General features: G+C 37.2%; 1 protein-coding gene across 4 annotated transcripts in view; it reads right to left on the bottom strand.

Annotated features, from left to right (window-relative positions):
* The window catches only part of ICA1 (islet cell autoantigen 1), a gene marked incomplete at its 3' end in the record, with an annotated part of 80,296 nt that overhangs the window by 22,172 nt on the left and 35,271 nt on the right, over window positions 1-22,853 (bottom strand). For all 4 annotated transcript variants that reach the window (XM_082303971.1, XM_082303972.1, XM_082303973.1 and 1 more), the window contains exons 7-8: window positions 4,486-4,611; window positions 4,198-4,296 (exon numbers count right to left, since the gene is read on the bottom strand). In XM_082303971.1, coding sequence (XP_082160097.1) covers window positions 4,198-4,296; window positions 4,486-4,611 — 225 coding nt within the window. The remainder of the gene's footprint in view (window positions 1-4,197; window positions 4,297-4,485; window positions 4,612-22,853) is intronic.

The raw sequence follows: 22,853 nt of genomic DNA, 5'->3' as shown, positions 1-22,853 counted from the left end.
ACAACTAATGCGCTTCCTCTTGACTGAGAAAGAATTAAAGCAACACAGCTAAGGGCAACTCCAGCAGCCTGGAATACATCCCAGGACATCACAACACATATGGAGAAGTGCAACACCACTGAGGAGACAAAAACTTGGATATGTTTCATTTGGGGGGAGAGCTGAAAGGGAAGAGGAAAAGCAGGTAGTCTCAGAATTTCCTCATAGAGATTCATCAAAGGAAAAAAAAAAAAAAAAAACCAACCCAACAAACCAACCAACCAAAACCCCCCCAGAGATAAAAAATTATATGCAATCTTGCCTATGAGTAAAGTCATGGTGCAATAAACAGAAACAAGCAAGGATACCAGACTATAGCAGAGGTCAGCAGAAGGCAACAGTGTTGTAGTACCCATTTGGACAGAGTTCTCCAAACCACGTAAGGAGCACAGGCAGCAGCATTCCACTTTGCACAGAAATAAATGGATGCACTGAGATTTGCGCCTTTTAAGTCCCTTACCAGGGCTATTATTATTTCTAGGCTCATGCACACTCTTCAGGAAGTTTGGTATTATAGCATTAAAATGTAAAAAATGCAACTAAATATTCATTAAGTAACTAAGCCAAATAAACAGTGACAGAAATTAGAAAGCGGTATCATTCATGAAAAGGAGCCCCTGAAATAAATTTGAATTCATTTGATATACGGTAATTTCAAGACAATGAAACCTTGAAGGCTTTACCAAAACAGCAGCCCATAACCTTTAATATTACAGCAATGGATGCAGTAACGGATACTTTTAGATCACGATACAGAGTTGTTAGCACATTAATAATCATCTTTCATCAAGCATAAAACTTGCAGTTAGGAAATACAGCTGCAATAGCACAATTATACTACTCTCAGCATATACCCTGAAGCAAAGAAAACAAATGGGCTGCTTTTCATTAAGGGACTTTGGCAAACATCTCTAAAGACAATGTTTTCTTTCCAGAAACAATCCCAAGAGGCATTTAAGAGTCTCTTTCCTGAGGTAAACCTGGTACATGAATATATTCATACTACAAAATACAAATAGTAATTTTCCAGTACATAGCACCTTCTAATTTTTCAGTAAGACAATCTACGTCTAAGTCAAATATTAACAGTTTCTTTAAATTCTTGTTTTAAAGTAAAACACTAATCCTACATACATGTATGTTTAGTTTAATTCAGAAGGATCACTTGTATGAGCAAAATTAAGCTGCTAATATCAGAACTGCAAACATAAAAGACAAAAATGATTTGCAAGAACCAAACTTAGAATTTTCTTTTAGAAAATATCCCTTTTAAGATGTAAGACAGGGAAAAATATTCTAAAAGCGGTAACTCCCAATTAAACGTAGAAATAGGTACACTGAAATATTTTCTGTATGCTTTAAGCAATTATATATTTGGATTGTATATTTTTAATGCACAAAGTCAACAGCAGACACGGCATTTGCATTGGGTACATTTTTAGACCAAAAGTTTCTCCATCAGAAACTACACTTACCCTAGATCAGCTATAGCCATTTATTACACTTCATAAAAAAATAATACCATATAATCTCAATGAAGAATTAGCTTGTAGCTCCTTAATATATAGTTACTCTGGCATGAACATATGATATGACGGGTAGGGATCACTTCCCTAACCATAATCATCTATTGTTATTCCACACCCAGGTCCAGCAGAGGAGACACGGGACACATGGGAGTCCCACACCCTTCAGAAATGACAAGTAGAGGTGAGGTGACTTACCCTAGGAAGGCACCTGAGGTAGCAGCAGGCACCTATTCTCTTAAGCAACAGAATCTCACCTGATGCAACAACCAGATTTTGATTTAAAGATAAACAAACAGAAACTACTAATTGGGGGAAAAGACGTCATGGAGGAGACTTAACTCTGGTATAGAAAATAATTCCACACTCTAGAGACAGAAAGAAATAAAGAACTGATACTAAAAGGCAATAACATAGTCTTATTCCCAAGCAGCTGTTTTCTGAAAGCACGGACTTCCATGAAATTCTGTAGTATAAGACCACCTCCTGATTAGCATCATTTCTCAGCATACATATCACTGCAAAACCAGGAAATTGCATCTTTTCAGCGCAGGAGGCCAGCAATAAAAACGGTTAAGATTCTCATTACAAAGTTAGGCTGCATCCTAAACACACTACAATATTCACAACTATTTTTACAGTTACTTTTTGCTTCAAGGGAGTGCTTGTTACACATGTGTGGACTCAATATAGACTGTATTTCTTCATCATAGATTCCCAACCTAATTTCAAATTTAGCTTATACTGAATGGAGGAAGTTCAAAAGATAAGCATCCCCAAATCTCTCTGATCCTCCATTACAAGGGTACTTCACACTCCAGAACAGGTGCATTTTCTGTACAAGTGTGTCCAAATGTTACTATACATTTTGAAACATCAGATATCTTGTTCAGATGATCACATTTTTAGATATAAAAGAGAATGAAAAATAAATACCCAGAAACAATATAGGCTACCTATGCAAATTACACTGAAATTGGTCTGTACCAAAGCAAAGAGAAAAAATTCCTCAGAAACCTTCTGACATCGGGAAGTTACAAGGAGAACAGCCCACCGGCATGGTACGAAGACCAAGGCTCCTGAGCAGGCAATGGTGGGGAAATAAAGGGGACTTTCTTTTCTGGTTTGGAGTTTAACTGGTGAGTCTGTAGGCAATTACTAGCAATGTCAAGACAACCATGCTTAACTGTCTCCTGCTGAAACCTGGACATAAGCTCTGGATAAAACCCATCTTCCATGACGTGGACTATGCAAGAAAGAAGCTTAGAGTTATGTTAACTTCATAGCAAATGAGGACTTCTGCAAGACAGGATTCTTCAGAGGCAGGGTAAGAAACAGTTTATGAGCCTCCTTTTATTTTTGTCCTCTGGTCAGGAGAGACTGCATTTGAAATTTGTTTGTTTGGTCTGTTGTAATGTTTCAAGCTGCAGGAGTAACAGTCTCCACAAGCTCTTTATGCACTTCCAAGTTCAAAAACCGCTCCCTCCCAACCCACATTCTAGAAAACAACTTTAAATATAGCATAGTCATGTACAGACAAGTTTGGTAGTCTCGGGTGAATTAAACCTTATACCTTCAGGTGCTTCTTTTCCAGGAGCTCTGGGGTAGCCACAGGCTATATAGCACAGTGCAGCCCAGCTTCCACTTCTACATGTCATACGCACAAGCCTTTCATGGACTGAGGCTACGACTTGTAATTGTTTTCAAATTGGGTGTTCTCTCCAAGAAAACAGTGGCTTTGCCATAAGCTGTTCATTCCTCACTTTCTTCCCACTGGTAACACTTCCGTCAGACCTCCTTCAGACAAATGTTATTTTTCTCCCATGCAAACAGGATCAGCCAATCATGTAGTTATTACATTGTAGAAAATAACTGCAGGACAAAATGTCTATGGGGATAACTGGAAAGTTAATGAAAATTTTCACTGTTTCCCATTTCTCTATTGAACCTCAATTGCAATGGGCAAAGCAACTTCATACGCAGGGGAAGGCATGACCAGGAAAATACACAGTGCTGAGTGCTTATTTTTAGATACCCGCTGAAACTCTGAACTCAGATTTCAGTCACATATTGCACATATTCCATATTCGAAGATCAAAAAGGATCAGCAAATACCACTAGTCAAGCAAAATAGTATTTCCCACAGCAGTTAAGGGGTAGTAAGTCTGAGTACTTCAAAACAGGTGTGGGAACCCTGAGCATCCGTGTCATATTCAGTCCTATAAGGTCTTCTTAAAGAATGTGAATTTTTAAAAACAGATGCAAAGGCAAAGTAGTATTAATTTACTTGTGGGATTTTGGAGGGCAACATAAATCCCTAATTCTGCTGGATTTTATGATTCTTTAGGAACAATCAAACACAATCCCAGTTAGCACTTAAACACATACTTAAGTGCAGCCCTGAATAATGTCTTTCTTTGAAATAGGTCCCTTTGTCACTGCACTCGACATGCAGTGTTTGATCCCACTAGCAAGAAGTGCATTTAACAGAAAACGTGTATTTAAATGAAAAGACAGGACAGGGATAAAATTGTCAGACAATATACAGACAAAGTATGAATGTGTGCTTTCTGCAGCCTCGTATGGTCTTTTATTTGTTATTACTGGGCAAACAGATCTATATATTCCTTACCTTTAACATAGTGAATTCATATGGCTGATAACCTTTGAAACTTTCATGGATGGCTGCCATCGTGTGCGAAGTTTTTTCCCAAAAATGAAGAAGTGTTGTCTGTAAGGTAGGATAAAATTTCAATGCAATGTTAGCTTTAACACCAATTTGCTTTCAGTGCAAATTTCACATCTCCCCTCCAATACTAGTTATATATTCTTACAATTGAATATTGCCATGGTAACCTCTTACAAAAACATATATTAACAGGAAATCTTTGTTTTGGAGGTCAACATTTTTTTTGGATACCTGATATGTTGTTAACACATGAGAAAGGAGGTTGCATCTGCTTGCTCCCAAAAGATCCACTTTTTGACAGACATCAGTCTTCAGTTTGTCAAAGTTGAGTTTTGCATGTCGCACTTGAGCTTGAACCTTCAGACAAAGGGACAATTGTTATGTAGCTATTTTTTTTCTCTCCGGTTTTCTACCCCAGCTTCATGAAAGAGCAAACTAATACAACTTTTAGGGAAATCAGACAACCAAACAGACTCAATTAAAATTTAAATAGAACTTTATTATAGCATCAATCCCACTGAAATTAAGATACGGCAGGCTGATAAATGCTAAAATACAGCTCTTAGTATCTTCTATGTTACTATTTTCCTAATATATTCAGTGAAGAAATTTCATTTTCTAACCCCTGTTTATAAGATGGATATTAGTATTAAATATATACTGAGAAGATAATAATTGGAAAACATACTCATTTTGGTATCTCTTTACAGCAATACCAAGTCAAAGCCTGACCAACAAATTTGGAACTAAAAGTTTACTGCATAATATACAGGCGCACAGGCAAAGACATCTCCACGTACCTATAGTAGGAGGCAAATTATACTGACAAACTTTAAAGTTGATTTGCAACTCTTGTTGACAATATAGCATTTCAATAACTTTGAAGTGCTATAAAAATTTTGCTTATTAAAGTTTTCCTTCTAAAACAGAGCACTTTTACTGTTTATTGCTATCATAAAAATATCAAGGCCCCCTTTCTTAGAAACAAACAATTTCAGTTTCAAAGGGTTTTAGATTTTCCATTTACTCTTCTACCACCTCTTAAGTATATACAAGACACTGTCTGTTACACAAGCTGCACATGTTTGACAACAATACTGGTATTCTCATGATCAGATATCAGGGTAGAATGTTGATGTAGGTGTTGTGTACCCAGGATCCCCCATTTTTATGACAGCTTTGTACACTACTGTAATACTATATTAACAAAACAAATTTGTTTATAACAAAATTTGTATACAAAATTTAGTTTTCTTCCAAGGAAATGGGAAACAATCAAACCACAAAACATGATGATTTTCCTATAACTCTTTCACAGTTACAATAAAATGTTTACCCCAAAAAACCTTCACAGTGGAAAAACCCACTGAATGCAAATTAAATACATTTCCTTTCCTTTACTTGCCTAACTCAGAGAGTAAACTGATTTTGTTCAGAATACGCAGACTCAATCAAACAAGATCTCACAAACTTGTATGCTCCTGATCTTCAGAAGTGAATCCAGAATCTTGCAGCAAGTGCCTGTGTAACTTGTGTGGTAAGGACAGATACATACCTCATAACACAATCCAAAATATTAGGCTTACCATATTTCTAATCTTATTTTCCCAAACTCACTTAGAGTATGTGTAGACTTCCAACCAGGCAGAAAACCAGCAAAAGATCTGCATCACAAATTCATCACATGACCTACTCACACAAATTGTGGGACTCTTGGGTTGCTGGATGTATGGCAACTTTTTTTCACTGATCAGATCGCTTCTGCATAAGTAATATAATAGGGTTGCACATATCATAGGCCTGATATGTTCATAATGAAGAAACTACCATAATTCAAAATTTCTGATAAATGCAGCATCTCACAGGTGAGATTTTAATTGTAGAAAAAGATGATGCCTATAAAAAGTACTTTTTTGTTTTTTTTAAATAAAGAAACAGCAGTGATACAGATATACCTTTATAAAATAGCTTTGTGGTTAGTGCGTTCATCTAGAAGGGGAAGTCTTCCAGGATAACTCCACATATTACACCAAGCAATCAATGAACAAATCTTGAGTTCTGGTAATAACAACTACATCTCAAACTTCCGACCTGTTCCAGTGCTCTAACCACAAGACTACAGCATCTTACTGATGACTTGCTTTGTTGTTTTGGCATATTGAAGAGCTTCAAACCAAAGAGGGTTGTCCAGAGCTGGAAGAGTTCCTTGACAACAAGGAGATGATTTGGTGAGGTGGAGACAGATTTGAATTCCCTCAGGAAGGAGGAAATTGCTCCCATGGCTTCCACTCCTTAGGCAAGTATGACAAATGCTAAGCTATGACATAAAAAGCATGGAGCAGCTACTGCCAAGATATCCCCCTACAAAGTACAATATTTTGTGAAAAGCCTCACCCAGACGGAACTACACTGGCATGAGCTGAGGCTGCCTCTTAGTTTGGGATCCTCAAGGGACTTTACGCTTCTTCTTTTAGCTTGAGGATCTGTGCCTGGCTGAAGGCCGAGTGAGGCACCATGCTATCCATGCCAGGAGAAGTCCCATCCCACCCACAACTGTCTAGTCAAAACAGCAGGTGGGTAAAGAGCTTATAATTAGGCAGCAACAGAGGAGGACAGGAGCAGTGGCAGAAGCAGCGGGGAGGCTTTATCAAGTCCTGGGTAACACACCTTTGTCCTGCATTAGGTCCTCAAATCCTTTATTTGCTTTAGCTCCGAGTGACTGAGAGCACAGTCTAAAAAGGAGACTTGTGAAGAAAGCCATGTGCCTGTGCAAAAAGGAACTTCTAACTGAAATCCAAACATGAGATTACCTGTATCTGTTGCCAGCAAGAATTGCTACAACAGGAAGGTATTTAAGTAAGAGACGTTGTAGGGCTTTGAAAAACGTAGTGAGACTTGAGACTAAATTCTAACCTCAGTTACAGCCATGAAAATCCAGAGAAATTCAACTGATGTCAGTGGAAATGTGTCAAATATAAAACTATATTTTACAACAGTGCAGCTGAGATCAGAATCCCTTTCCTATTCAGTAGATCATAGCACTGGTGAAAACACAGTAAGAACAGCTGTGGCTTTGTAGACTGACAGTCGAAGTGAGCAAAGAATGTTAGTTCTGGGGAATATAAATACTCTGTCAGAGATGGTGGGCCACAAGAAAAAAAAAAGTACTAATAAATGAAATTATAAATTTCTACAACTGCAAGTCTGCACAAGGATTTTATACAATAGACTGGGATTTGGGTCTACCTCATGTCTCTTAACTCCTTAAAAGAGGAGAAAAAATACAGAAAACAAAAAACCTGTAAAGTTTGAGTTCTAGTCTTCCTGCATACAGTCTTCAGGGATATTTAGCAAGAAACAATGTCAGCATTTATCTTAACTGAACACGTAGTTAGCATCTCTTTTAAAAGCTAGAGCATTCACAAAGAGAAAGAGGTGATCCACAACACAATGTAGAATACAAACCTGTATGTTTGACATGCTCATACAGATGATTCAAAATACTTAATGCTGTGTTACCAAATGCCACGTATTTCTCTTGCCAACCAGGGAAGATGCGGTACTATGAGAACTATTAAATTAAGGATGTTTTTAGGTTTTTTGATATACTGAAAGTTTATTGAGCAGAAGTACTCTCTGTTTAGCAGCACTAATGCAGGACAGCCAAGAAAGAACACCGCATGCTACATCAGCAGGACCTTTTGCCTTTCATGTGTGCCAATAAATGTATTTTCAATTCAAATTATTATTAGACATCTGTTAGGATTACTTGTGGCTTCAGGAATTAGGTATAAAACATTAGTGCTTACAAAGTATAATCTACTTAATACCACACAAGTTATCAGAATGAACCTTTGGTTTTCTACGCAAGGGAAAGCTGATGTAATACATACTAATCTTCTCCTTTCTCTGCAATTACTCTCTAAGACATGAGAAACAGGACCTCATTGTGGTCTCAGTCCTGCAAATTTTTATTCATATATTTAACTTTATTGAAGCTGAACATACAAAACTTCTCAAAATCCTGGTCTGAAAAGTGTCAGGATTTTACTGACTGTAAGAGAACTGCACTGATCCAGGTGCAACTTGGTCATTTTACAATGAAATAGCTCCTATGCCTCTGAAACTGCAGGTGCTAGCTGTGAGGTTCATGCTGTACAAGATAATCTTATGATACTACTGTCATAAAAGATTACTCTTCATCTTTTTCTTTTTCTAAGCAGCAACCTGGAGCAACCTGCTTTTAATTTCCCAATGCAAACATCCAAGTACAATATTTATGGAACAGAATTCTTTAAAGAGAGCACATAAGAAAACATGAATTTGGAAAGCAATATCTTATCAAATCAATAGCTTGATAAACTATAAGATACCAGATAAAACTGAAATAATTTTAAAAGAATAAAATAATATGTATGTAAGTAAGTAAATAAATAAATAAATATTAAAATCCTAAATCCTGGGGGCTTGAAAGTCAGATTCTGGTATGCTTGATTGTAAGGGCAAGTACTTGCTAACATAGGTTCCTAAACCTATATTCAAACAGAAAAGTCCCAATCTTTAAGAGTGCTAACATAAAAAAAAAAAAAAAAAAAAAAAAAAAAAAAAAAAAAAAGTTCAGACCCAGTTAAAAAACCCTATTCAATATGTTCAATTACTAAAATACAGATTTGTCATGTATTTTCAAGGAACCTTTATGTCCTCTACAGTACATCTGTGTAATTAGTTTCTTTTAGTCTACCATATAATGCAAAATTTATTTTTAGTAGTAGCCCAATTTTAGGGACAATTCAGCTAGTGAAGCATCATCTCCAAAATGAACTTATGTCGGATAAATGCACTAACTCACTTTACATACAGTATATTTTTGTCTCAGCATTTCCAACATAGAAGCAGAAACAGATGCTTCCAGTCTAATTTGTCACCCAGCCTCTCACTTACTCGATCTGAAAAGCATGCACAGCGTGTGTACAGGCTGGAAGGAGGGGGGTAAGTAAATCAAGAGGGAAAAATGCCTGGAATATAGCAAACCTTCCTGTTGGGGGCTCTGGGTAAACTCTACCAGCAGATGGAATCAGCACAAATCTCTGCATTAAATAAGCATAGCACCTTCTGGCATACCTGATTGTTGTAAAGACTACATGAAAATTAAATGCAAACTGAAGTAGGCTGTAGTTTGAGGACAGAGTATTTAGCGTATAGCGTATCTTACAGCATTTCTGCATATAGCACAGAAAGCATAAGGAACTAGATTCTCAATTCCCACAAAACTGTAATAACTTCATAGCTTGAGTGATGTTATGACAAGGAGCACCCATTACACTTTTACACGAGCATATATAAGCACTTACTGATTTTTTTTTTTTTTTTTTAAATTCAAGATTGATGCTGGGTAGTCAGAGAACAGAAAAGGTAATGTTTTACACAAAATAGTGCCTGTAACTAAACTTTTGCATGTGCAATGAAAGGACTTCCAACCCCTTGCACAGCACTAAACCTGATTTCAGTGTGCTTTGCTATGTTCTACATTTTGCAGACTATACTTCAACTCAACTATTCCCTTGGGTTGGAATAGTATTTATTGCATTCATTAATCTCTGCTCCATCAACTTGTAGGAATAACACAGAAGAACAATGGTTAAAGAAGAGGTAGCGTACTTCTGTTTGTCTGCTTCAGCCCTGGTTATTAAAATCTTCATTTATGATCTGATGAGAAACAAGGATAAAAATTAATTTTAGGAGATGAAATTTATAAAGTGAGAAATGCCTAGCTAAAAAGGAAAACTACTTGGACACTGTAATAGATCCAAATAATATCTCTTAGGTCTGAAGCCGAGCAGATGTACATCATATTTGTTCAAGAAATCAAACTATTCTTGAAATATGAATTTAGATAATCTAAAGTGCATAATGAGTTCCAATGATACATTTCTTAAATTTGCCATTTTGGACTTAATTATGATCACCTGCACTTGTGCACGCATCCCCATGCACCTCATCCTATTAAGCTTGATTAAGCAAATTTGCAGTCACATTGCAATTCATATAAAGGACTTAATTACCATTGCATGTCTACCTGTCTCATTCTGGAAAGCAACAAAAGTACCATCTGCCTTTCTGCCACACAAGAACAACTGATATGTCAGCTTTGAAAGGGAAGTTGTGTCTGTGTGAGGAGAGGAAAAACTGCAGGTACACTGGCTGTACAGACTGCCTTTTTCTTCTTTTCCTATGCAAGACTAGCAGAGTGGAGCTGCTATCTATGACTCAGATTCCCAGTCACTACAGCAGTACAAACAAACAACACTTCAAAATGGCTGTCGAAAATATACATGTCCTGTGTTGAGGTAGTTTACATGTATCAGAAACTTCATGTGGAAAGACAGTAGATAAATGAAAGCTGAATTAAACGTGTATTAGGCCAGTTGCATTGTAAAAGACAAAGATTCTGGAAAGGAAACTGGCACAACTTTCTGGTATCCTAAATTGGTAGAAAACTCTCATTATATACGGACTTGATCAAGTCAACTCTATCACAAGATATAACACAGCACAAAGACTTTTCAGCCACCAAAGACTATTCTTCTAGTGGCTGAAACATTCATGGTGAGAAACAAACTAAATATTCAACTGAAACACAGTGATATCCAACCTAATCCCATGAAATCAATACCTACTCAAAAAACTGCAATATCTACTAGCTAATTACCTGCCATAATTACCCAGAGATTTTAGATTTAATTGAAGCATCTAATTCACCCATTCAGATATCTCACTGGAGGCTGTGGCATGTTCATGACAGTCCTGGTACTGAATGTAAGCAATAGAGGAAGAATGCTGAAGTACAGCAAAGAAAAAGAAAAAAAGAAACAAAAAAAAAAAAAGAAAAAAAAAAGAAGGCAGAAGAAATGCTATACCACCCCATGACAGAATATGGAGAAATGTAGCTTCATACATATTAGTGTAGCAGTAGCAGCATTTCACTGTATTTACTGGGACAAAGAACAAGCATGTTTCTCTCCCAAACAACTCTATCTGAAACATCAATTGGGCACAAACAGAATGACCATAAAGTCATCATAAGCTAGTAAAAGTTTCTTTCCTTTCATCACAACATTTTTGTTTCTAGTCGGAACAATCAAATCTCCATGATTTTAACATATATTTTGCTCTCCTTACGCTATGACACTGTAACCGAAACGTTATTCCCCCAAACACGGCACCTTTCATGCAAACTTTGTCATTCAAACCTGCGACATTTTAGCTATTTTCACAATCCTACCCTATTTGAATTCATAGGATAGAATCATTCTTACACTGAGTTTTCCTTCTCAAAAAATGAGTTTAGTCAAAACCAGGATTTTTCATCTACCTCTGCAATCAGAATGGAAGACAAAATAACAGCTCTAATAGTTTTAATTCACACACAAGAACAATAGCCTCTGATGAAAATTCACATTTTCATTTGAATATGTGACTGTTCCCTTTGATTTCAATGGTATTGCTCATTATTATTTAACATTTGTATTACAGCAGTTCCTGAAAGGTTCAATGAGACTGGGTCCCATTGTCCTCGACACCAAAAAGCACTGAATAAATTACAGGTCTGCCCCAGAGTTATGGAATACTTAAGCAGAAGCCCCAGTGTTTGAAAGACAGGGGTCTTAAATTAGGATTGCACTGGGAAAACAAGCCCTTACTGGGTATCTACAGGGGTGAGTAACTCTTGCCCCCAGTATAGCAGAGTCTACCCCACCAGAACATTATAACATTATAGCGGCCACTTGTTCCATTTTGCAAAATAAAACAACTAAAGATCCATAGCCTGCACCATTCTGTCACTTGTGTGGTACAGTTCTCTTAAACCTCCGTTGTGCCACACGCATATGCACGTGCACACACATGCAAGTCTACTACAAACTTTTCTATTGCAACACCTACCAGCTAAAAGGCATTACAGTTGCCACTGGCTGTCTGGGTATAACACATTGAAGCAAACTTCAGCCTTCACCTGTCCTCCTGATCTGAGAATTTGGGGAATTTGAAGGGCTTGGAGGTTTTTTTTCTGCTTATACTGATTTATAATAAAAGTAGAAACATATCCTGACTGGTGTGAAGATAAAATTGAAGTCTTCTACATAAAATTCCAAGTTCTGTGGGGGGCTTTTTTTGCGATTTCTCATGGGTAAGGCCGTTGGATTTTAAACTCCTCTCTCCCTTTTCCTTCTGTCCCCCTCAGGAAGGGCTAATTAAGATGCTATAGACAGGAGAATATTTGTATACCAGGCAAGGATAGGATTATATGACAGAACTAAATTTCACATGGACACTTTACACCGACATGTGATAGCTTTGATACAATGCGGAGCTCTAAATTAGTGTGTAGCATGCAACTGATAATACAACAGAATTTCTCAAGTCCATGAAATTAACAGAAATAAAAGAATAGTTTTTGTGTTCTACTCCCATCTGTGCCTCTGATGCTGTATTATCCTATAGAACAACTGGGGGTTAATTATTTTTTCATCAGGAAAGTGATCATATGCTGATAGCTCTTACTTCTGCCTCTAACATGCTCTGCTGCCCTGAGGCACTGAATAAATTATAATTTGAAAAGAAAAAAATCAGGAGCTTTTTAAGAAGCTATATTGAAGGAACTTTGCAAAGTTGCATTACTTAGGCCCTAAACTATACATACATTCATATATATATTTATCATTGCAGTACCATCTCCTAGAATGGAACAGAACAACCTGAAAATCTTTTAAGGTTGGATAATAATGTTCTGTACTTTAAATCTATTAGCAATTACAACTTTCAAAACCTTATCCACCTAGAAAACAACATAATCATGTAATAGGAAAAGCTTAGTATATTTGTGTGGGATTAAGTTTTCACAGTTTTAAAAACACATCAGATGTCATTAGTTTTAGTTGAACTACTACTTTTTTAGAATACCACAATTTTTATACTATTTTAAATAAAACTATTTTAAATAAAAAATATTTTAAATATAAAAAATTACATTTAATTTACTTTTTTCAGTATGTTAAAAACACTGTATTAGACACATTCAGGTATCTGTGGGTAACAAAGTTTTAAACTCAGGAAGCACCAAAAAGGATTCCATATTTTCTCTGATTCTGTGATTTTCAACACATCCTAATAGGATATGGCCCATTTCAGCAGTTCTTTGAGAAGAGCCATTATAACTCGCGTAGTAATCTTCAAAATTGTAGTCACTATTTTGGCTCAGTTTTTGCCAGAATTTGTCCCTGGGCACAGCAGGATTCCCATCCCCTTGGTCATTCATATCTGATCCAGCTTTGGGAAGCTCTGCAGGTTTTCTAGAAAAGCATTCCTAGACAGTTGCCATATATTTGGCTAGAGAGTTTAAGGCCAGAATAAATCAGTAGATTAATATCACAAAATATTACTCCTGCACTTGCCCTAAGGCACGTCGTCCAGAAAGACACACTAGGTGTGCCTAGCTCAGATGTTGACATCTACATTGTTATCCTGTGATCTGTTATAGTGGGTGGAGATCTGTCCAACGCAAGCAATTGAGACTAGAGTTTGGTTCATGATACCCTAAAAGAGCCCGTTTCTCTCCACTGGACTATAAAGGGAGATCTTGTTGATCAGTTTAAGTGCAGACATCTATGTAGCAGGTGTCTGAAGTTAGGTTTGATAAATCCTAACTTAAGTGACGTCTAGGAAAAAAAAATTTCTTTATTGCAATAGTAACTGTAAGTATTTAAATACATGCCTTATTTACCATTTGAAGGACAAGCTTCCAAAGCCATGATTCTTGATAAACCCCTGATAAGTAGATTAAGGAGCCTCAGGAACTTACATACCACAGTCAAGCCAGCTCTTCATCTTCTCTTTGTTAAATGAGACAGATTGACTTAGAAACACCTCGTCTGAAGTAATTTCCCCTAGTCCTCAAGTTACATCTTACACTTTTTGATACTCTCCAGTTTTTCAAGTCAGAGATGTGGACTGCAATCTGTGCTCAGTCAAACTGTATCGAGAGACTCCTGCCACTGGCTGACAGCTAAGCTACATCTTTACAGAAGATCTTCACAAAAACTGTTGCAGAAACCTTGCAAATGTAGTTGCAGAGCTGCAATTAGCAATTTGCTGCCTCGGAGGAGGAAAGAATTAAATATACAAAAGAGATGAAATTGTGCTTAAATATACAAAAGAGCTCCTTAATCTAGAGCTCCAAACATACGCTGTCGTGTTGTTTGTATCTCCAGTCACTGGAGATGCGGCTGTCGTGCTTGGGATACAAATATATCCCAGACAAACTAGTACTTCCATTCTCTGTTCTCTTCTTTGACCATAGAGCCTCACGCTTTTCTTTTCTCCTGCCTATGCAACTTTGTCCTCATTTCTAGCCCTGTCCTTATCCTCTCAGTACTTTGGGTCAGATGCGTAACTTTTTCTTTCTGGTTTGAAAACCATGTCTATGGTCCTGGGTCAAGGAAAATGTCATGTTAAAGAGCAAAGTGCTTAATGAGCATTGCTGCATTTTTTTTTCTTTAACAGCAATATAAAAAAATAAGGTAAGAAAAGATGTTGTTAGGTACACTGAATTAACTACTGCTATTTTTAAATCCCAGTAGACATTATACAAATATCATATTTACCAAACAGCCAGGTCATGGAGACGCACCATGACTTCTTTGTGGATTTTATTCAGTAGAATATGAAATTTGCTCTTTGTGTCACATTTATGCCACATTTGCTCCTTAAGTTTTTCAGTACTCAGCCTGTAAAAATTTTACTGCCTTGAGCCTGTTGGCTCACACACCACGTAACTCCAGCCTGGCAGTAATGAGTAAGCCATGGTCAAAACTGCTTACTTCATAACCACTGACAGTCAGCAGATGTGAGCAATTCTCTGACCCCTGTGAGGATATAAGGTTATGGCTGGCTTGAATATTCTTCCTTTTTTCCCCCTCCAAAAAACAAAGGTTGGTTGTACCATCTTCTGATATTTTCAATGATGGCTATCACAGAAATTGAATCCTACCAAGTAGCTTTCCCTCTCTCTTTTATGGAAACACATACACATTTATCTTACTCCTTTCTCTCTCTCTTTTTTTCTACTGCCTCACTTCCTTCCCAGCCCTGTGTTTATCCTGCTGCTTTATAATGTACCTTTTCCAATTCTCTTGTGTCTCTTTAGGGATGGGGAAAAATGAGAACCTCCTCGCACATTATGCATGTGATTCCATAAATATTATACAGTGACATGAAGATTTTTTTTTCACTCTCTATTTTTTTTTCCACCCAAAGCCAAGTTGGATCTGCAAGAGCAGATCAGTTCAGGCTTAGCAATAGGGGAAAAAAAAGCAAGCGAGAACAAAATGTCTGATCAAAGATGTAAATTAGTTTCTGTAAAAAAAGGATAGATTAGGATTTTCCAGCCCGGAAAAAAGAGATGCCTAAGGAGGATTATGATGGAAGTCCATCATACCACACATACAGAAGTTGTAAAAGACCAGACTTGAGCCAACACAGGAACCAGAGGGCATTATACCAAACAAGCCGTTTGAACTCAGCACAAGGACAGTGGATCTTTACACAACATCTGTGTCAGTAGGGCAGCTCTCCAATCACAGCGATCTGTTGTGGTGGCCAGAATTTACGTTGGTTCAAAAGGCAACTGGAGAATTTTATAGAAAAAACCCAAAACACTATGTCTTACAATGCCTCCACTGGCCACAGTACTACAAGAAAATGCCACTATGTATTTGCTCTATGCAACTCCCACATTGCTAGCATTGGTCACCAATGAAGACAGATGACGGACAGTGGATTTTTGTTTGAACTAACATGTCCATCCTTAAGAATAAGGTAACCCTGAGGCATGTTTGCAGGTCAAGATGGGTTTGTGAGTTTGCTATGCTGGATTCAGACTGGCTCAGTGCCTTCTCATGGTGGCAGAACTCTCTGTTCTGTGGTCTAAGGCAGCACAGATATTTCAAATGAGCTTTTCCAATAAGGTAGTAATCTCTCTAACACCTGTGTAACACCAGGTTTTCCATTATTAAAATTCAAAAGCACATTGAGTTATATAATTTTACAACTGTAAGAGTGCTCAGTTTCAATTGCCAGGGTGTATTCAAGCACGGCCTACGCCCAAACATGTCTAAATAACAGAAAGCATGTACAAATGCTTCACATGTTCTAACTATATGACAGTATGTAAGCTTTGCATTCACGCAGATTCATTTGGAGAAGGGGTGGGGGCAATTTTGAGATGCTCCAACATTTCTACAATTATAACTGCAGTACAGAGAGAAGCTCAGATCTCAGTACTGTACTTTCATAAAATTTTGTACCCCCTTGTACAGAAGTCTACATAAATATTAAGACCTGGGGTTTGAATTTTGGAAATGGATTGCCAAAACCTACAGGATCTACCTGGAGAGACGCAGCTTATCTTCCAGCACCCATTGCCCAAGTATGCAGGCAACACTCCTCTCTCCTCGTTCAAGTCCTAGAAGTTTGTCTACTGAGAGAAACTTTTACTCATGATATTTAAGAGGGGAGTGGTGCACTGAACAGTGTTATTGTCTAAATGAATCCTCTGGGAAAAAGTATATATAGCTAATTTTTTTTTCCTCTTTTTTATTTTTAAGAAGGTACTTCGCTAAAAATAAATATTGTTGGAGCTTCCCTACTACTGGGTTAGATATTTAATCAGAACAGGCCCATCAATTGAAGATACTCTAAATTCATATGCCAAAAGTCTTCCTGCTATTCAATCAACAAGGTGTTCTAATTGAAGATGTCTCAACAGAATGTGTTTTTTTCCTTGCCTGTTTAACTTTTTTGACTTGAATGTGACATCTTTTCCTCCCAACAATCAATACTATAGTAGTGCAAAGACCTGGATCCAAATGAGTCTTTGCAGGAGCAAAGTTTTGTTACATCCACATCAAACTTCTCTGACACATGAAAACTATCTGTGGCAAGTAATACTGCTTTCTGTGCTAAATAACAACTTTTTGAACAGCTGCCCTGCAGCAATAGGAATACACTTCCTCCTCCATTATTAAAAAATAATTTAGTCCTTTCACAGGAGAAAAAAAAAACCAACAGGTTGAAAGGTACAGCCCAACAGCAACAAAAAACCTCTGAAGTTTTTTTCTAAGGAATTACCAGGAATTAAGATGTTTCCCTCCTCCTTCCTGATTTCTGCCCCTCTAGCATGGCCCAGTGCAGGCAGACACAGCACGTCATTTGGTTAGAGCACAGCCTCTGCAGAATCCTTTCCATTTACCCAGCAGCTGGACACAGCCCTGGTCAAAGTTACATTTCTCAGCACAATCCAGCAAGTTCATCCAGCCAAAAACCAGACAACAAAATTTTTAGCTTTAAGCCTCACAACAGCTTTCACAGAGCAGCACAGTGCAGTTCCAGAATACGCATCCAATTGCTCTAGCAGTGATGAGTTCGTTGCAACAAAACATAAAATGGAACATACACAGAAAATACAGTATGTCAGCTTTTAAAAAAATTTCTGTCAAATACAGGATGCAACCAACTCTCAAATATAAGATGTGGATCACTTTCATAACTCCAGTCACTATTTACCGTAAAATGAAGGAAAGTTTGTTAAATTTAAGAAGCTGAAAGCAGCAACAGTCTTCAATTTTTCAGAACTACACTCAAAGTCATTATTGAAATTAAGATCACAGCACAACATAAAAATCAGGCAAAGCAAAATAATGTTACTGAGTTGCCCCATCTTAAAAGATTCAAGAGCCTCCGAGCCCACAGCCCTAGAAATGGAGAAGGTATGTTACTTTTCTGCAGCTTAACTAAACTGTTTTAAAAATGATTTTGAATTAAACAGATGCTAAGCATGTTTACACAAGACTTATTTCAAATTAAGAGTTGTTTACTTGAATTTAAGCTGGGGAAAATAAATTTTTAAGCTAAACTGATAGATGCTATTCTCAAAACGCAGTGTGTTTACACAGAGTTCTGTACCAGTTAAGCTCCATTTAAGCATCACCTTTCAGAAAGGCAGCATCTCTGCATAGCCGTACACCTTCCCCCGGAAAAAGGCCTATGTGTACTCCTGGCTCTTCCTTTCCAAAAATCTTCTTCCCCCACTCTTCAAATACATAGCCTCATGCTCCTTACGTGTTACCTACCAACTTCCCTATCTCCTGTCTGTGCAGAAAGAAATCAGATCCAAATGAACGTGTCCACGCTGTATGCAGGGGAGGACCCAACCTCAGCAGCTTAGACCCAAAAAGCTGTAGCTCTTGCTCCAAAGGAGGGTACGGGGGGAAGCAGACGGCTGCAGTCAGCAGCTACATCCCAGCTGACACCACTGCTGGCTGCATGAGACTTGTCCTCTATTTTTCTCCAGCATAAAGACAAACTACTTACGGTTAATCTGTTTAACTTCAAACTGTATCAAAGGAGGGAGTTGTCACGCAGTCACATATGTGACAGCTGAGAGCTAGGCACATGCAGCCTCTCCTCCTAACTCATCCACATCGGGTCTTTACCGGAATAAACTGTGTATGAGGGCAGCTCTACCCCTCAGAGCTTACACCTTTTGGCTACTCTCTCATTATCAGGCAGCATAGAACATAACATGCTCCTCAAGCTATTAAGATGGAAAGGTTTCTCACAGTAATTTTATTCATTTTTACAGCTTGGATCAATATGCAATTTATTTTAAAAAGGGAACAAACATGAAATGACAATTTAAATGAAGGGAAGGCAATAAATATATAGTTTCTAGCCTTGCTAGAAGGTCTGCTTTTTTTCTGCTTTAAGAAGCCTAGATAACGCCTCAACTTTCTTCTGGTAACAAGTTTCAGTATTAGTAAAACCCAGGATGTCTGCTGTACTAGGCTGAAAGGAAAAAAACCATGTTGACACTAATACAGATCTTGAAGCAAGGACATACAAAGAAAATAATTACCAATGATTTTTCTATTCTTGTGACCAGGAGACTCAAATTGCAACCAGGACAACATTCATCTAAGTAGCATTACTTCAGAGTTTTGGGATTAACTTTTACATTACGAGCCCCAAATGCAGTTCTAATAGTGAGCTCTCATCTGTCAGTCTGCAGTTGTGAGTAATTACCACAACAGCGTGCTTGGACATATACTACGCTAAACTGCAAACGGGTGCACATTTTTGTGCATGAACATATATCCTCTTTAGGGAACAGTTTGGTCTTGATAACTTAGAATGTCTCCTCTCCTCAAATGACTACGAGGAAGTTGATAAAATCCAACAGTTCCTTCCACAGATGCAAATAACTTGTCTGAAAACAGAGAGTCACATTTTATTAATACGATGAAAGGCTACAAGTTGCCAAAAATGGTTGCAAAGATTTGTAGCAAGAAGCAGGCTGACCAAAATAAATGGCAAAAGCAAAGATAGAAGCTTTCAGGTCTGAAAGATCATGTTCAGCTCTAAATCAGAAGTAACCTGAGTTAGAGTTAAAAGTGCTGAGAATGGCTCTGAGTTTATCATAACTCAATTGTGTTCATCGTATTAGACAACCTGAGAGCAAAGGATGGTTGGCACACATGGTGCAGGAAGGGATACTGGCAAGTGGAGAGGAATTAGACAGTTAGCCCCTGCAGGAAACAAAGACAGGTAATTACTACCTTTGAACACCGAAAGACCAGAGGGATGAAGTAAAGAAAATTGTAATATAGTAGAGAGATCAGTTTTATGCTATGTCCATGATTTTATTCATCTAGTAATTACACAGTTCAGTTTATCTCATTTACTGAAGATATTTTGGGGGTTGTCTTGAATCCTTTACGTGGAATGTCCTCATAGTTAGAAAACATCATTTATATTTTTCATTTCTTTCATCCAAATTAAATTCTTTAGGGCCTGAGCAAGATTGTTACTTGACTCTGGGTCCCTTCTGAGTAGGCAGATGGGAGGAGTGAATAAGCTGGAACTAGGTAAAGGGATGTGAAAAGCTCAAATTCAGGTGCAGTAACATTTTCCCCAGCGAAAGCACCATAAACCAGTAAGCTGACCTGCAAGATCGTCTTGGCCATTGCAAGGCGTGGTGGGATGGGTGGATGGACAAAGTGCCAGGGAATGCCATTGACACATAAGCTGCAAATCCTAGCTGGATGTGACACTCCAAGAAAGATACCTGAACAAGATCACCATGATGACCAAGTTGCCTTTAATATTTAGTCCCCAGATGCTCTCACTGTCCTGAGCACAAAGGCGCTCTGCCTACAGTGCTAATGCAGAAGTCCTATAGTTGAGTTTTTGGGTTTTGGTTTCTATTTAACCTCATTCAGCAGAGAATATGAAATGGCACCCACTAACAAGCATGATTCATTTGTAATACGATGTCTGTTGTACATAATCCTGTGCGTTGTTATTGCTCCAGTTTGCCAGTGATAAACACAACTAAGTTATATGATATTACCTGAACTGAAAATGCTGTTAAATAGAAAAATAAATACGCGATGATTAATAAGTTTCCTGGCTCGCATTTAATACATCAATAAGTATGCCTTATTTCCCTCAAAACAATTTAATTATATTTTGTCCACATACAAACTCAGAAAGATTGTACTTATAAAAAAAAAACCAAAACAAAAACAAAACCAAATCTTTCTGTAGTGCTCTTCAGACTTCATATTGTGCTATCACAGAAGAAACAACATTTGAAATCTAAGCAGGTTTCAGGTAGAATGTCCCTAAAACAGAGATGAAATGGCATATTAGCCATTTTTCTGGTTAAAACAGTACCTTTTATGGTTTGGGTTTTTTTAATCCTATCTTCAATTTGGTTTCATTAAGTGAAGGAGAAATATCAAACATAGCATCTTTGTAATCATTCAGAGCCTATGTAGCACATAACTGAACAGCAAAGGCCTTATGAAGTAAAAGCAGATGGACTACATTATGTATGTGCCCAGGCATTTTAGGAAAGTATAAGAAGAATTCCTGGGCAGTGGCGACCATAGAAAAACTTGGTTCTCTTGTGTAAACAATGTTTTCCCCAACAGCTGTATTCCCCTTCCTGTTTATTCTTCTCTCCTGCAGAATTCTCTCAGTTTGGTCACATCTGTATTTCATTTATTTTTAAAAAATATTTCTTTAGCTATCCTAGCCTTTTCAGATTATTAAGGCTGAGGGAATTTTCCAAATCTCATTTCTCCTTTCACAACCTATTCTGTTTACGTTTTTACACTTCATTTAGGTTCTGAATTCACATAATGATCCACATAGGTTAGGGACTTTGCCCACACAGACCAGTCTGCAGGGTAAGAGTCTTCATGCGAGTAACAGAAATTGTCTAGGTAATCATCTTTTCTTTGTGATTTTAAGACCAAAACACAGCAAAATAATTAAGTGAAAACAGTGTTCAGTTGTTCTTTTTTTTTTTTTTAAATTTCAATATTATGTTTAATGCTTACACATTTCTATAATTATTAGACGTGAGAAAAATTCTTTGAGTTCAATTTTTGTCACATCATATTTGAGAGTGCCTTTTTAATATTGGGGCTAATAACAATTATTACATTAAAGTTGGACATAACATTACTACTGATTTAAATCACTCATTATTTTTTATATATTAGTTCTCCTCTGTTGAAACATTACAAGTCCTACTAATTATGTGAACAGAAATTTTTAGGATGTGTCTGCCTGCCTTTTCTTGAAATAAATTAGAACTCTGCAACTGCACAACAATTAAACTAAGTTCATCTTTTTTGATTTCAGCTAGGTTACATGAAACAAGGTTGTTAAAAAATATATATTGTATCTGTAGTCCAGCACTTAATTTTATTCTGTTTTACAGCCATTTGCTGAGTCTCACCTCAGACTCTTCTTTCTTAAAAATAACTGAACAGATGATGAACCACTTCTCAAGGGCAAGCATCAATCTCTGGGAGCAACTATATTCTACAAGCAATACCTCTTAAGATGATGTAATCTGTTCCAAGAAGCCTGTTTCTATTTTTAAGTGGCATACTCTTATTATGCTTTTAAAAGGGCATCTCCATCACGGATTGTTACTTTGCTTTTAACCCAGTAACAATCATCAGTGATATTTAATATACATGAAATGGCTTCACAGAATCATTGATTTTATCTTATTGTCTACCCTGATTCTTACAAATGGCACTTGAAATGGTAATTTAAAGTTATAAGACTATAAAATGCTTGCACTGTGAAGAACATTTCTGCTTACAGGCACGTTTTCAAAAAAGGTGCATCTTTCACAACTGCCTTAAAATGCTTGAGCATTTTGTATGTAAAGTATCTTGGAATGTTTTGGTTTCTCCACTTCACCTTACTGAATTTGACATTGGAGAACCTGGAAAAAACATTACAGCAGAAACGGCAGAGAAAACATGCTCAGCACTAAAACTCCATCTGCTTTTACAAGGAGAGACAATAATGACAAAGCAAAACCTACAATTTTGTATAAAGAGCACTTTCTTGTGTGTTTTGTTTTTCACTACCATAATTTCCAGGTAAATCATTAAATATAACATTTCCAACACCATCTGCTTTCATATTAAAAAACCACTTAAAAAATCATGTTCTTA

Source organism: Platalea leucorodia, assembly GCF_965183815.1.
Source record: "Platalea leucorodia genome assembly, chromosome: 1".
Taxonomy (NCBI): Eukaryota; Metazoa; Chordata; class Aves; order Pelecaniformes; family Threskiornithidae; genus Platalea; species Platalea leucorodia.
The sequence above is the reverse complement of the archived record's forward strand: the minus strand, read 5'-3'. Positions and strand labels throughout refer to the sequence as shown.